The sequence below is a fragment of the Leptodactylus fuscus genome, chromosome 1, assembly GCF_031893055.1.
Source record: "Leptodactylus fuscus isolate aLepFus1 chromosome 1, aLepFus1.hap2, whole genome shotgun sequence".
Lineage (NCBI taxonomy): Eukaryota > Metazoa > Chordata > Amphibia > Anura > Leptodactylidae > Leptodactylus > Leptodactylus fuscus.
In genome coordinates, this window is record NC_134265.1 from 203,581,960 (window position 1) to 203,599,862 (window position 17,903).

At 34.9% G+C, this 17,903-nt stretch overlaps 1 protein-coding gene across 2 annotated transcripts in view; it reads left to right on the plus strand.

Moving 5' to 3' along the window:
- The first annotated feature begins 255 nt into the window (after positions 1 to 255).
- The window catches only part of CRLF1 (cytokine receptor like factor 1), an 80,748-nt gene continuing 63,100 nt past the window's right edge, over positions 256 to 17,903 (plus strand). For both annotated transcript variants that reach the window (XM_075282244.1, XM_075282235.1), the window contains exon 1: positions 256 to 477. In XM_075282244.1, the coding sequence (XP_075138345.1) occupies positions 423 to 477 (55 nt within the window). In that variant the 5' untranslated portion in view covers positions 256 to 422. The remainder of the gene's footprint in view (positions 478 to 17,903) is intronic.

The following is a 17,903-nucleotide window of genomic DNA, read 5'->3' on the forward strand; positions in this document are numbered from 1 at the left end:
TTGAGTGAAAAGGAAAAAAAAAAATCTGAAAATGTCAGCAGACGTAAGGAGAAAAAAGAGGGGGAATGACAAAAAGGGGGCAGCGGAGGAATAGCAAAGAATGTCTTCTCTAGCTCTGTAGGGCTTGGTAATTTTGGCAACCCATGTGGGCGGGGAAATGAATGGGGCTACAGGCATATTTAGCTTGTCAGTTCTCAGTTGCTCAGACTTGCAAAAGGGTTTTCCTTAACCTGCAAGCTGTCTGTTTCCTTTATACATTCTTCACTTATTTCTCTAGCTCATGTACAACATCTATATTATAATAAAAGCACATAGACAAGCGACGTTCTTCTAGCAGTACATACAAAAAATTCTTCTGGAATTTACAAGATTCAAGGTGGAATTTTTTTAAAGTGCTCAAGTGGATTTAAAAGCCTTGAAATATGATCACTTTAGTGCTCCTATGGATATGCATGTTAATTGTGAACTCCTTGACTCGTAAGTAATATTCTTTGTATTTCTTTTTGATAATGCTTGGACAATTCTTAAAGCAGTAATTCTGTAGAATGTTATATAGCTCTATAAGGTAATATTGGACTTACAGTGTAAGGTGTGATCATGGTATGATAAATATATTTGTAAGTATTTTTTGTGAGATGAATTATAAAATGTGTCATATAATATGTACATTTTATTTTATTGCAATTCCTTGACAAACGAACTGTATATATTCATGTATTACACAAATGTGCATATATATATATATGTAAATATCCCTATTTCTATGTTACTTACTATATATCTATATACATTCATAAAATAAACATATATATATATATATATATATATATATATATATATATATATATACACACACACACACACACACACACATATAAATATATGTGTTAAAACAATTCTTTGTCTGTTTAAAGATAAAAAGTGTTTGACTTGTATAAATGCTATAGAAATAAATAAGGTTAATAAACTGACATACCCCTATCATAAAAAAGCGATAGAGATGAAAGCACCGGATACAAGAATGTAAATTTAAACAGTAGTGGTACAGCTTTCAGCTGCAAAGTAAAGCCTATAACATATGAAGAGACTGCAGTTGTGGAACAGACCTTGTTAAATTGAAAAGGTACGTACACATAAATCGTTCTGCCTGAGGATTGTCAGTGTTTCCGCTCTGCTTTTAAAACGCATGCTGGAATTATTGTTTTAAAAGGATAGTGAAAATATACAAAGCTAAGAAAGTCAAGATCACGTGTGCAAAGTGACCCTAGTGCAGGGATCTGTGTACAATAATGCTGCTCCAAATGACATCTATTTGCTGAAGATGCAATAGCTGAAGTATAGGCACAAAGACTACAGTGGTGTTCTGTGAATTCCTGATTTGACTTGCTTGAAGAAAAGCAGAAAATGTAATCTTTCTCGAGGTTTTAGATGGTCAAGCTTTGCATGCGTTGCCTGCAGGAACATAATAATTGAGAATCATTTAGGAATGGTGACACAGATGATAGGATGCTAGCTGAGCTGCACAGGAAGCTGGTACCTATTCTCTGCAATGCTAAATCCCCTTACTCAGGCCTCTAGGATAATATTGACTAGAAGTGTTTGTCTTCCAAACCGAATTTTGTATTGTATGGCCCTCATCGGAGCCAATGTGTTGTAGAGCTATGCACACCTTTGTCTTAATATATGCCAATGCGTCTAGCCAGGAGTAAAGTTTGCGAGGCACACGAATTCTGTTATACTTTTCTAGCTTGGTAATGTGATCTGGTATTTATAAGACGTTGCCACTTGTTTGGATAGAAATCCTATCCAAACCCCATCAGCTGCTTATATATCGGCTAAAAATACCTCTGCAAACAATAAATACAGTGAATATGTTTGTTGGCATGCCCATGTGTGATGTATGGTGATACTACACTTTATTTATAGTCAGAAATGTAACGTAATAATAGGTGTGCATCCTGCAGACCCTTATATTTCTGCCTTGTTTGTCTTTAAGAAATGATAATGGCTGGTAGAGTTATCATATTGTTACTATTAACACGGCAGACCTAGAGGGTCTGGTTCTGTGCGGAAATATGTCAGATATTTACAAGAAGAGGCATAGCAGTTGCTTTTCAGCATTCTGGCCAGATTGATGCCCATTACCTGTGAGAGTAATAATGCTTAGCACAATGAGTATGAGTGCAGGTAAATCTTACAGCGTGCCCGCTCCTATATCTATTTATTCAGCTATGTGTAAATAAGTCAGCAAAAATAGACAAAAATAAAATTATTCCTCAATCAACATTTCTTGCAATAAATATCTTACCCATATTTCAATCGATCATTTGGTTTTATTGTTTGTAAAAGCATGGCTACATTACTAATGAAAACCAATCCATAGAGCGCTGTTAGATGACTTGTCTGGTTGTCCATTCATAATGGCGGCACAGTCTGAACCTTCAAACCGCATTGCGTGTCCCACTTGTAAAAGTCACAGCTCCAATATAACACTGTGGTCTCCAAATGTTGTTTACATCCTTTAATACCTGGTAGGCGGCACAAAAATCCACATTGCTGTTGCACCTACTGTATACAATAGGGGCACACAGCTTATAGTTCCTGTTTTTTCCTTGAGATTTATATCTTGTAGCCATGTTCATTATTGTGGGAAATATAAATATATTGTAGGCAAACAGAAACGGAAAGGAAGCTAAATATTACAGATCCACTATTCAGTTGTATGAACAAGCAGAACCTGCTTTTTAGTTCTTACGTTCAGACTTATATGTTCCAGCCCTGTCCTGTTTTCTCTTTCAAGTATGGTGGAAACAAGTAAGGATGAAATGGGAATTTCTCAATTTATCCTTAATTAAGTTATTTCAATTGCTTCAAGTGTCCATAAGCAATATGTTTACACGTTCTTGGCCTGGAGACAAGGCCGCCAGTGAGTCAGGAAGTCCTGAGTGCATTAGCTTTATGGAATAAAAGGAAATGTAATAATGCAGGCACTACCCTTATGTTTTCCATTCCAGCCACTGATTTTGCACGATCATGCACAGTTTCTTGGCCGACATGTCAGTGTTAACGAATGCTAAATAAAGCTTTCATTTCATTTTCAGCTCAGGTTCTCTATTGTCTGTGAGGACTGACTGCTAGAACAAGGCTTGTTTCTGCTTTAACAAGTGGTCTGCTCCTTGCTATTCAGTGACCAAATTGTAATAAAAATCGGTTCAACAAAGCGGACCTGGGGTCACATGGAATTGTACGTGTTAAAAACATCTTGTGCTTGTTAAAACCATCTCCTTGTTTCTAAATGACCTTGTTTCATCATTAGGAAAGCAGCACCGGGGTTCTCAGTATCAAAAATCCTGAACAGAAGTAGAATGCTTTTTCCAAATTAAAGATTTTTTTTTTTTCCTGAGGTCCAAAGTGGCACCAGATGGGATTTGGAATCGTATGTTATTTATTATAGTCTATTGGCTGCTAGATGAGGCAAATAAAAAAAAAACCCTGCAGATATATGGTTTCCATTGATTACAGGTAAAATTGGGATCTACAAGCCAGGAAGTTTTCTAAATGAATTCCTAAGCAAACATTCCAAGCTATCAGACTCTGTCTCTATATCATGCCTTCATTTCATATCCACTGGCTAACACGGTACAAGGATATATTTTTTCTTATCCATGATAAAATGGCAGGGCATGTATGTGCATACGTAGGAGACGCAACAGATATATGCATTTTACTGTCGCTTTAAACATTATGGGTAACCATGTTATAACTATGTCTCAATTTCCTGTCCCCAAACCTATAGTTTAATGGATCCTAAACCTCCATGAGCGAAGTAATCCAGAACGTTGTTCTTCTTTTTCTGTTATAAGCCATGCAACGATCTGTGAATAATTTCTGAATTGATATAACTTAATTTTATGTTATTAAACTTTATTTTAATGGCTTTTAGATTAAGCTAACTATTAAGACATCTTAGTAAATATTAATTAGCACTTTTAGTATGTAAACTTACACTAATCTATATATGGGGAAGCAAATACAATCCGATGGCAGACTGAGTTCTATTACCCTGAGTTTCTTTTCTTCGTGTTTTTCTGTATATCAGAGAACTTTAGAGGTATATTGTTTATACATGTATGGTAATGCTATGTGTAATAACAGATACCTTTTTATCGCTATATGTTTTCAAGAATTATAGAAGGTTTTTAACTGCACTTTTATATATTTATACATGAAATATAATAACCTGTATCCTGAGATATTGTTAACTAATTTTACTGTCACACTTACTATTTCAAACATCTCAGTAAATAAAAAAATATGTTGTCCGTCTGAATGAGAATTGTAGACGTCCATGTTTTATTTTTACCAAAGCAATCCCATTTAGAAAAACTGAACAGGTTTTCAGTCATAGAAATTTCTGCAACAACACCTGCTCCATGTACAGACAGCCTTTGAATCAATTGCCCTTTTCACCTACTGGCATACTTTGTGGCCATGGTGCCCAACCTGGGTCTCTATTTGTCACATGCAGTTTGCAGGACATGTTTTGTGATGCCTGGAGGAGCCGCAGATTGATGACCACTGCCTGTCTGTATACTGTACTGTATATTGCTGGACAATAATATAGCGTCTGAGGCTTTACTATCCAGCCATACTGCTACAGGTACCCATATCCAACTTAAAGTTATAGGTACCCATATCAAATGTTAGGTACTATAATTAAAATAATTATATCCGCCATATGTAACTTTCAGAATAGATTCTAATTATGTCTGTTATAACACATAATATTTTAGTATATTTTTTACATTGTTTTATATTAACAGAAAGTAACCATGAACCCTACTTATTACAAATGCTTTTCACTATGCACTGGGTAGATGTGCTTACTTTTCACTTTTTAATGCAATCTTTTATTGCAAGATTACCAAAAGAAAGGAACCAGAAATATGAATAATGATCCAAATAATATAGAACTATTTTCAATGTCAGCTAAGAATGTGTAAAATACTGTATCTCTTATATAAAGGGAAAATACTGACTTGAATGCGGTGCTGTACTGTGTTGCTATACACACAGATACTATAGTGGAGTATAGTGAGTCTATGAGGCGTATTATGGATACATGGACATGCACTGTATCCCCAGAATCTCCAGACACTGATATAACTATGGCAACTACAATGCAATCAGTGATATCTTACTAATAGCAATATCTAATAAAGTTTTATATGTTCATGTTAGTCTAATATGTTGTATACATGATATGTACACCATGCATCTGTGCATTATCATTCATATTATTAATAAATTATAAATGACCTGAAGCAACCTTTGTGGTTCCACTTATTAGAACTTGAATCCGCACAGGGATCTATAGTGATCTATGTTTGGTTTAATAGAATGGGTCCGGGTATTGTAGTCGTAATGCACAGTCCAAACTGGCCTAACTGTTGTTGTAGGAGTAGATCCTACTTGACTTGTTCTATGTTATTCATCACAATGTGAATTTTTATAGTAAAACTAACCAAGTATAATGTACTTGAAATATTTTTGACACTGTAATGGCATTTGTTTGTCTATTGAGAATAGCTATAGTATACATTAATAGCTTTGCATTCTATAGTTAATAGATAAATGGTCATTATTGCACTCCAGCTTGGGTGCCTATATGACAGAAAGATTAGACATTTCGCTGTCATCAGCACAGTAGTTCTTGGGCCCCTAGAGAAATTATACACACATTAGATTCTTGGCCTCATGACACTTACTCTGCAGTCAAAAAAGCCATATCTAGAATACTTACATTTGAGTGGGTATTTCATTTTAATATTTTACATCTATCTATCTATCTATCTATCTATCTATCTATCTATCTATCTATCTATCCATCCATCCATCCATCCATCCATCCATCCATCCATCTGTCTGTCCTTCCATCTTCACCTTTTGCCTGTAAAGACAATATTGAGAGCTCTTCTTAAGCTGCAGAGCATCTCCACCTGACCAGTGGCTTCTTCATAATGTGCCTGTTCACGTACAAGTAAGAACTTTAGTTCTAGTAACTACAAGTAATGTGATGACTGACCACTCTGCATCTCTGCAGTAAACTTACATTACATTAGAACATCAAATATACCATATGTTAGTTATACAATACACTAGATATGTTAATAAACGCACTTATGGATAACATAATTGTATTATACCATTTTTTAAAAAGGTTACATTTTACTGAATGCAAGTGCTTATCTGATCCATAACACCACTTTTCTGACTGGATTTGAATGGAAACTGGTTATAGAAAATAGAACATGCCCTGAATGGTATATCCTGTAGGATAATGCAAGAAGCTTTACCATAGTAAATCCAATAGGACAAAGACTAATAATAACACAAGGTCAAATGAGAAGAAACCAGGCACAGTACCCTGTACGCTCTGCCTTGATAATGTAGTTAACAGTGAGCAAGTAGATACAAAGGGGATAATTTATCACAACTTGGATGCAGTTTTTTGGCTTACAAGGCTTGAAAAGTAATTTTTGGCACACGTGTTTTTGCCCATAAATTATGACTTTTCCATTTGTGTCCCATTCTTCACTTTTCAAAAAAAGTGAGATGAGTAGGGTAGGGATGAAGATAGGCCAGGATGGGGATTGCTCATTGCTCAACTGGACACATTCATTTCCAGATGCATATATATATATATATATATATATATATATATATATATATATATATATATATCAGATACTATATATTTGGTTCTGATTCTGCAAGGGTTCTGCTATAAAAGAGGGTTTAGTGCTGAGAACAGCTCCCTGCTTTTTGGTTAGTAAATAGTGCACCTTATTGTCTCTCTTTTGTACTTCACAAAGATAAAACTGCATTGGCATCCAGTTCACTATCACTACCACATGGTGGATTTACTTATTTCAGTACAGGAATAAGCTACATAAACAGAGATTTCTGAGGTTACATCCCTATAGAAGCTGATATACTTGTTCTTTGAACAGGTTCAAACCATGAAGAAATGGTACCCATAAATATCAATCTCATTTTATCTCTATTCAAGCTAAACTAAAAGTGAACCAGTGCAAAAATAAGTAGAAATGTCTAAAACCAATTTATAGCTAACAAGAAAACAGTCATGCAAGTCACAGAAGGGGCCATCAAGTCTAGAAATATAGGGCATTGGGTGTTTAATGGATTGGGCTGAGTTTTGGGAATATACATTTATACACAAGCCTTAGATTGTCATGCACTTTGACAAATGTTGACTATGGTGGCATAAAGCACAAAGCCATTGGATATTACAGCATGGATAACATAGATTGTTTATGGATTCATTGAATGGATAAATCTATGTTCGGTGGATACAGCAGAACTATTGTTGTCTAAAATTGTAATATTTTCTGACTAAAAATGGATTGTTTGTCATGGATTTAGCAAGGCCCCCTAAAGTTGCAGTGCTACGGTGTACAATAATGTACTACAGTATTATATTATTTCCCATTTGCTATAATAGCTTTCCCATTTTAGCATGACTTGCCCCTATATTCTGTTAAAAAGTTGTGGGGTGACTGAACATGGCTGGTCAGCACCAGATTCTGAACTTAGACCTATTAAAAATTTTGGATAATCTTGTGAATTCCTGTAACCATGTTCTGTAATGTAACAGAACGCCTTCCTCGAAGAGTGTGAACTGTGATAGAAAAGGGTGGTGAGAAAACAGCTTGATACTGTGGAGGAGTTAGGGCTCGTTCACACGGAGTAAACGCGCCGCGCAATGTGTACGCCGCGTTTTTTTACGGTGCGCGATTACGCCGCGTTAACGCCATGTAAACGCGGCGTAATCGCGCACCATAAAAAAACACATTGCGTGGCGCGTTTACTCCGTGTGAACGAGTCCTTAGAGTGAGATGTACATATGGATGTTATGTTTGGGTGTTAACTTGCTTCCCCAGTTTACAGCGAGCATGCCTAGATTTGTATAGTCTTGTGGTAATGCCGCGGTGTCATTACAAAGGGATTCAGTTTATTTCTAAGGACCAGTCATATACTCCATACATTGTCATTTCAACTATGCAGAGCAATATGGATCCTTGGCTTTTCTGGGTTCTAGACACAACACTGTCATATGAACAGATTTACACTAAAGCTCCACTTAGAGAATCACAGTTAAAAAATAAAGGGGAAAAAATTAGTGAAAACGCATAACGTTTATTCCACATTTTTTTACAGCATTTTTGCTGTGTTTTTCTCTACTGTTTCTCTACCCTTATTAAATTTATAGGTAAAAACGCTTGTGTTTCTGCAGCTAATATTCTATGTTTTTCAAAATCGCATGCATATTTGAAGACGTAGCTTTTCCGCAGTATTTTGTTTAATGTAGTGTATGGATGGGATTAGCCAGAATCTCATTCACTTTGCTGGTACTGTAAAATTTTGTGATTTTTTTTTTCTCTTGAGTTTCCACAACATAGAGCTTTAGTTTTAAGAAGTATTTTAACTCAAGATACAATCCTTGCATAATCACTTTATATCTAGTAACATTTCATCAGGTTGTAGTCTCTCCGTCGATCACAGATCAATAGAAGAGTGCGTGCTCTTTGTTACTCTGCCGTGGTTTTGTCAGTAAATGTACCATATAAAGTGATGCAGAATACTGTACATTGGTCCTATGCGTAGATTATTAGAATTATTATTATTGCTCTGTGTAGCAGGTTGTCTCATATACTCTGAATTCAACAAATAGACATGTTAAAAATGAACACCTAAACTACATAATTCTGTGAATATTTAGGACTGACATCAAAGGAAATTGACACTGTCTTAATAATGAAGTCGATTCTCCATGGAAATGGCCCATCGAAAAATTCTGTAGAAATCTCGATCATCCTTTGTTTGCTGTAAGGCCCACAGCAGAGGCCCTCATTGTATTGGAACATTTCAGATTTGTAGTACTGCTTGCTTATTGTATTATTTCCTCTTCTTATTTCATTTCCTTAAATTCTTACTATTTATCAGGAGATAGAATCTTAGTGGGGCAAACTGCTCGCTTGTTGTCTGCCCTATTTGTCTCCTTACCATAGAACTTTTGACTGCAATATCTGCTTAACCCCAAGGTTTAAAATAATCCATATTAAGACCAAGAACAGGCCATTTGGTCCACCCAGTGGTTCCTAAGGCCAGATGATAAGAATTATACATAACCCAAAAAGGCTGAGGTTAGTCAACTTTTGACTGCAATTTTCAAATCCATACGTAAATCTGCACAATGTGAGCGCTTTATGCCCTATAAAAGAGCATTATATGAAACCTTTCTTTTCTGTTGTTCTGCTTCCCATAAACACATGTATAAAATCCATCTGAGAAGCTTGTAAATGCATATCTCTGAATGTCAATGTGTGCTAAATATGTTCTTTACTTTTTCTGATGCGTCTGCCAGAATCAGAATATTCCAATGATTCTTTGCCCCCCTGCAATGCTTTGTCCCAGCTCCTTCTTTTTCCTTGTAGGTGTGATGACTGTAATATATCATATTAATGACAGATGTATGGGCTATGAGAACCTATCCTGCAATAAAGTACAGAAGTCACTGTAGCGTCATACTTGAAACCTGTGTTTTCTTGTTTCCTGGCACTTAAGAGTAAATTAGTTGATCATTAGCTGTTCCATTCAATATACTGTAATCTCATAAACAGATCCACATGGTGAAGCAATCTGTTCTTGCTCATTAAATAAAATAACATTACTCTATCCTTCTGTCCTATTAGGAAATATGTTTGTTTTGCTTTAGCAATGTCCCATACAAAGTAGTCTTGTTTAACACGTCAGTGGCATTTAGACATGTGGCTATTATTAACTCTGTCAATGCTGTCAGAAAGGAGGAAGACAAGTACAACTCCATTAAAATGGCATTGGCTTATATATTGGGCCAAGTTTTTGCATGTATCACATAGAAATGTGCCCAGTTTATTAATTCCATATTAGAAGGTTTATATGGCCTAATCTTACTATTTCTTTCTCCAAAGGTTGATGTATCTATCAGGAAGACACAGTTACATAATATAGTTTTGTCATATCATTGGGAAGCTTCCATCTTTTAATGAAATATCCATCATACTTTTAATACACAAGCTCTGTAATAAGTCACTAATAATTATAAAATATGAATATATTTAAATGAATCATCATCTCAAACAATAGGAAGTTCCTGCTCGCAAGAACTTACAATCTATGAGGTTTTACAATATCCCTAAGACACTACTCATTAAAAAACAAAACTATTGGTTACTTAGACCAAGATGAAGTTTTTAGAATAGACTGATATATTAACTGATAAAAGAATAGATGGTTAAATAGGTATAATAATATTGCGTGAGAAAGTAACAGGGTGCACTATAGATTTTTCTCTGTTAATTTTTTTTAATTTTTTTTTTTATGTAGATTGTGAGCCCCACATAGAGCTCACAATGTACATTTTTCCTTTTCATTATGTCTTTTTTGGAATATGGGATGGAAATCCATACAAACACAGAACATACAAACTCCTTGCAGATGGTTTTATGCCCTTGGCGGGATTTGAACACCAGGACTCCAGCGTTGCAAGGCTACAGTGCTAACCACAGAGCCACTGTGTGTCCCCTATTTTCTCTGTTAATTTGTGATCAGGGTTCCGTCTGCATTTTCTTGGAGGGTTTTGCTATATATTTTAGTGATCGGCCTCATAACTTCTGAAGGGTCACCTACATTTTCTCAAAGCAGTGATTCAAAAATTCTATCTCTACAGGTGGACGTAAATGGCTTGGTAAAAATATCCACATACTGTTACGCATATATTAACATTATGCATTGTATTTGTCTTGATACCTTTTAAAAATATAATTTTATTCAACCCTGCAGTCGCATATTTAACTGTTTCTCTGGGATTGCTGAAATTGGGTAAAAAATAGTTTGCTTATCAAAATTATGGCTCAAAAATTGCATCCAAAAAGTGTTTTAAAAGTCTTGCTTTTTGGTAAAGATCAATTCATGTTGCTCATGGCCCCACATGAATCTTATTTGGATCATCACTGTACATACAGTATTGTATAAGAAATAAATGGACGGCAGATGACATTTTAAATAAAAAAGACCCTGGATTTAATTTGAATGTGAATATTGAGTCTCCAACTCTAATTTAATTCCCACTATAGACTTAAGAAATTACTTAATTAGAAGGAATCTAAATCCTAATTATCCTAACAAGAGTTAAGCAAGAAAAAAAAGTTACAAATAAATAATGGCAGTATATGCAAACATATGTCAAATATTACATATTAATATAAATCATGTTTTATATGTTATATTTTTAATGTAATTTTTAAATATTATTATATTTTTTTTATCAGAAATATATATTACAAGTGTAATATGTTTTACTAAAATGAATCTAAGTAATATATTTTTGGAAAAACAGAACATATCATATATAATCCAAATGAAATATTTCCAAGAAACATTCACAGATATGTATTTTGGTTTGAATAAGTGAATTAAATTACGTTAGTTAAAATATAAATGTCAATGTTAATGCATAGTTTTACACCAAAACAGAAAGACCAAAAATAATGAAAAAAAAAAAATCCAGTTGATCATGGAGTTAATGTACATATAGATTAATTCTAGAACTTTTGAGCATAATAACTCTTTACAGATAATCAAAAATTAAAAACTAACTAGGTATACAAAGGTTAAGAATGACATTAGAATTTAAGGTCCATTTTCAATTGTCACTTTCCATCATGTCAATATTTATTTCGAATAATTTTTGTTAGATCAGACAATAAAATATTAGATTTTTTTCAGTATTTTGCTCCGTACTGTCTTCCGTTGGATAAATAAATGTGCAAGGTGCTACCTCTAGTAAGTGTGATCCGATATGTGATGCTAAAAGAGAAGTCAACAATGATTAAATGCCGCAGGCAGCATGTTAATAAAAAGGAAGGGATATATAAAAAATGTCAGCCCTAAAGCTACAGGAAAATAATAGGTACATAAGAATCTCGCCTGTGATCCAGTCTTTTATCTGTGCTAAGCAATATTTTAGTCTCTTGAAACATAATTCATGGAGTAAAAACAGCAAGTAGATCTTGTGTTGATTTGTGACTATTTGTAACACTTGCAGGCAGATTTCAACAAGATTCCAGATGCACAACACACATTTGATCCCTTTTAAAGAGTACTTTCCAGCTCTTGTTTGTTTTGTAAGGCCTTTTCCCCATGCTGTAAAATATGGGCCTGGTGCTGTAAATATTTGGGGAAAAAAACAGAGTTTCATTATATCCAAATAACTGTTCCCAAGAGGATAGTGACATTCCCATTTTGCCATTTCCTTGCATCTACAGTAATATGTACAAATGTTTTTCACTGTACTACTATTCCTAGGGTTTCTCTTTTGTACAGTCCCCTTTATTTTCTACTTTCTCAATATAAAGGGGCACAGTTACACAAATTGCTCTTGCATGTTCTACTTTGCTCTAAATTTGTAAAAATAAAATATATAGAATTGATAAAGACAATAATTTTCACACATTATGGTATAAATTTATAGTGTTTCATTATTTTTGAGGAAACTTTTGCAGAATGCATCATTGTTGCTTGGCCACATATGTCAAAATGTTAAATGGTATTGATGTATTTGTTGCATGTTAACATGTCTTAGTTGCAGAGAAGTTGCTTTTTTGATGTAGGGTAGGCTGTTTTTTTTGAGTCAAAGCCGAGTGCATTGAGCAGATGGTAGAAGTGTAAGTGCTTATTTTGTATCTTCTATTCCATTTGTAGCCACTCTTGTATTTGGCTCAAAAACCTGCAGCAAAATCTGCATGAGAAAAAGCAACTTTTCTGTAATGTAGGGCCTTAGCCTCAGGCCAGGATCCCATATGGCTTAAACACGGCGGTTCGACCACAGTGGAATTGCCACAATAAAAAAGTGTTGTTTTTCAGTCCCTGCAAATTGGCTGGGATTCTAGGAAATCCCATCCACACATTAATAATAATACACGCAGCGGACACGCTGAGATTTCCAAAACCATAGTGGTTATACCTATGAAAACGCGAGTGGTTTCCCTATATGTATAACGAAACAGAAAGGTTTCTTGTGTGGACTTTCTATGACAATCACTGCAGGAAAAACCTCATGGCAATTATAACTACAGAAATGCTGGTGTTTTTTTATTTTTTTCATATAAGTATAATGGAAGCAGAGAGAACATAGAGGGAAACTCTACGCACTTTCTATGACAAATGCTGTGGATGCAATGTGTTTCCACAGTGTTTTTCAATTGCAGCTCACTACATGAGGCCTTGGCCTCAAACAATAAACATATAGAATGAATATAACATAAAAATAACAATTTAAAAAATTGTAACAATTTAACTCTATGGATACAACTATCAATATTGTACGTTTGACACAAATTAAACATAGAGAACAAAAAAAACTTAAATAAAAAACAGGTTGAAATAGTGTGATTGAGATTCTAAGATATCTACTTCATATGGCTTTAAGGCTTAGTGGAAAATGACTGTTTTTTTCATATGTAACAAAAATGTACTAAATTTTGACAATTTTTTTTTGGTGTAAACTAAGCCAATAAATAGGTTAGACTAGACCAGTGGTTCTTAACCTTGTTTGAGGTACCGAACCAACCAGTTTCATATGCACATTCATCGAACCCTTCTTTAGTGATGAATCAAATATGATTTTTTTCCAAATTCAAGACATAGGTATATGTTTTTTTACTGGTACACAAAATGAACCGTGAATATGGCCTAGGGTTCGATCGAACCCCGGTTAAGAACCACTGGACTAGACAGTCTAAAGATGCATCAGATTTGTCATCCAGGACCAGACACTGTTACGTATTAAAACAGTGTAATCTAAGTTTACATTGAGTATTATGGGGATGTTCATACTGAGTTTTTGGGCCTACATTGCAGTTCCATTGATTCCAAAAAGAGTCTGCACTGTGTTTGCAGATGGTGCAGATTTTTATGCATAAGGATATTAAAATCCCCTGCACTCAGTCATTGTCATTGAGTCCACACCTAGATAAGTCTCTTTGAGGGTAAGGACCCACGTTGTGGAAACACAGGTTTTTCCCTGCTGAGTAAATGAAAAAAAAAAAAAAAACACTGCATATGACAGTGTTCCATCCACACGTTCCTAAAAAGAAAAAAAAAATACTGCAGAAAAGCTGTGTTTTAAAAAATGCAGCATATCCCTACAGATTTAATAAGGGAAGAAAAACCATAGGGAAAACCACACCATAAACGCAATACAAAATGATGTGGAAAAAAAACATAATAACAGCCTGAATGGGCCAAAACACACCTTTGCAAACTGCTGACTGTGATAAAAAGCCAAAGCTCAGAATTATCACATGCTCTATAGCCTAAATACTTTTTCAGGTACTTTTTCAAGTATTTATTTTGCCTATGTGAAAATAACCTTAGTTGTTATTAGCAAATCAGCCCCATTGTGTTCTACTTGTGTCTTTTCGGGACCTTACCTAACATATTTGACAAGAAATCTTTATATTTATTTTATGATTTTTAGGTTACTTTCACATGGCCAGTATTTGGTCAGTATCTTCCATCATTATTTGTAAGGCAAAATGAGGAGTGGAATGTAAACAAAGAAAGATTGTAGGGAAAGATGTCTTTCACAGGTACTGGCTTACAGTACAAATATTGATGTAACGTAATGACCAAGATGCTGCGTAATAGTGGCCTTACGTCTCATGAATGTGTCAAAGATATTGGGAAGGGGACTATACACGGATTAGGAAATTCTGAGACCTTGTGAACATGGCCGTGCTCTTTTTCTCTGACCTAAACATTCGTGAAAAATGTCTGTGTAAGGGTATGGATGGCACTTCTTCACATGGCAGTGTATATTGGCCATGCAACAGCCATGGATAGACTCAAGAATTGCAATGGGTATATTCACAAGGCACTATCTATATCCATTTTCACAGACAAAGATAGTGCATGTCAGCTCTTTTGATGGCTGTTAGAGATGAGCGAACATTGTTCGGATCAGCTGATCCAAACAGAACGCTCCCATAGAAATGAATGGAAGCACCTGTGACGCTGACTTTGCCGGCGGCCGGCATCTCTAATGCCTGTGAAAAACAGACTGTAAAAAACAAAATGGCCATGTAACCTAATTTTTTTTCACAGTCGTGTGAATGAGCCCTTAATAGATTGGATCATGCTAATCAATATTGTCTGCTAATATCCTACAATAAGGATCTTTTGTATAGATGGTCAAGCCTGCTTATAAATTGTTTAGCTCATTGATTTTAATGAATATGCATATTTTTTAATATCCCCCGCATTAGTGCCAAACGAAAATTGAACAGTCGCTAGGTTCCCTCGCAGATTGCAAAAAAAAAAAATTAAATGAGAACAACATATAAAAACTTAAATGGGGAACTACATATAAGAACAAATAAATCAATATCAATAATTCCTAAAATATATTAAAAAAAATTCTTACTAATACATATATACAAAGAAAGAAAGATACGGGCAGTCGACAAGAAACAATACATGGTAGAACATGGTTACCAAATTACACAGACATACAAATATGAATCCAACTAATATTTATATATATATATATATATATATATATATATATATATATATATATATACAGTATATATATATATATATATATTTCATAAATTCATGGAGAGAGCGATATAGAAAACGAAATCTTTGCATTAATGGACATAAGTCTGCTGGCAAAGCAACTATATCAATATAGTGGTCAAATAAGCTACAACCACCGCAGTACCAAAGTAACGGCTCAATAATAAATGCAATATGCTGCTCCATAGAAAAGTCTAATAAATACCTTTACACATGGCTGAAAAAATGTACTCAGAGGACACCCTGGCTGCTCCCCTTCACGCATGTTTCACCAGAAGTGTTTTCGGCTCTTATTTTGGTACTGAGGTGGTGGTAAACGGCGTTGCAAAAAAATACTGCATTTTACATTATCTGCAAAGTGGATGATCATTGGCTAATCCCATCCACACATTGCATGAGAAAATCTGCAGGGCATACGCTGAGTTTTCAAAAACTTTTGCATCAATTATACCTACAGAAAAGCTGGCATCTTTCTGTTAAAAAAAACTGTTATAAAAAACGTGATGCATTACCCCCGCAGTCTTTTCCACAGTGTTTTTGGGCTGTGGCCCACTATGTGGGGCCTTACCCTAAGTAGGTTTTTGTATTAGATTTTGTGGAGTCTTTTTTTGTGATTTATGTGCTTTATAGCTTGAGCTCCCTAACAGATTGAAACTGATGACATTGCCTTGTAGTGCTCCTTACACAGTTTACAAATTTATATTTGTTATTCAGCATTACAGCTCTATAATTGAAAAAAGTATGCTAATTTAGTGAAAAGGGATTTTGCCTGATTTATCTTCCTGGGTTTCGTTCTGTGCTGTAGATTACCTTCCCTAACTCCCATCCAGCTCCATCATTGGGTGGAGCTGTCAATCAAAGGACAGTGGGTCTAGGGATTAGGAACACCCCCAAAGGTCCTTTTCACCTAATTTGCATATGACTAAACAGCAATTTTCTCAATAACGGTTCTGCACTGCAGAATAACATAGATATATTTGGAAAGTGTAAAGAGCACTACAATGTACTGTCATTACTTTCATTAGAATTTTCCTGCTGACAAACTCCCTTTAAGTTTCTTGCCTTATTTTAAGTCGACCCACTGACTTTTATGTAGTATTACTAAACATATATCTTACAGTGAGTGGGACTAATGGCCCCCAAACTTGTTCCAGAAATTTTTATATATTCCATGTGAAATTAAAATATTATTTATGCCGCTGCTTATGTATATTTATGACTTCACAGAAGTTAAACACCTATATACTGAACAACCATTGGAACTTATTTAGCAAGACCCATAATGTTAAATATAGTTATTTTTCAATGTAACATCTATTATCAGGTAAGGACATTTTATCTCAGAGTTACTACATTTCTAAAACCAAACCTCATAACCAATTCTTCAATCTGCAATACAAAGAACTACTGGTTGTGAATGCTGAGACAGTGTTGTGCCATTTTAAGTATTTGGAAAGTTGCATCTGAATCAGAAATGGGAAATATCTGTGATTTCATCCTTTGATGTTTGATGTCTCTATTATACTTCCATTCTTACATTGAACTTGTTCACATTTTGCACTACGACAGATATCCCAGAGAAACAGAACTGTGCTGTACACATGGAAGTCTGTCTAGTGTTTATATTGCTCAAATCAACCTTGGAGTCCTTTGTACACAGAAGTTCTTGGTTAGTATCTGGCTTGAATTTGTTCCACTCTACTTGGTACAATTGTAACCCCTTCCCTGCTAAAGCAGTGCGTGACGTGGCTCTTGTGTGCCAGAGAGAGCTCACTCATATGACATGCACAGCTCTCCCACTGTGATCATTACATTCAGTGCATTTACACTAATAAGTGCTTAGAACAGGTTTTACATATTTATCGTATATTTTCGATTATTTTTGAATTTATAGTTTTAAAGCACCTGCTACAATATCAATAGTCCTTTATACGCAACTGGTTTCTCATGCTATCCTAAAACCGAATTGTATAAGTCTGATTATTGTTGCTTGTTACTTAGATTGTAATAATAATAATAATAATAATAATACATTTTTGTATAGCGCCAACATATTCCGCAGCGCTGTACAATTTGTAGGGTTCAAATACAGACAAAAAGATACATTACAAAGAAATTAGTCACTTCACACAATGGAACTGAGGGCCCTGCTCGCAAGAGCTTACAATCTATGAGTTCAAAAGAACTAAGCACGCGGC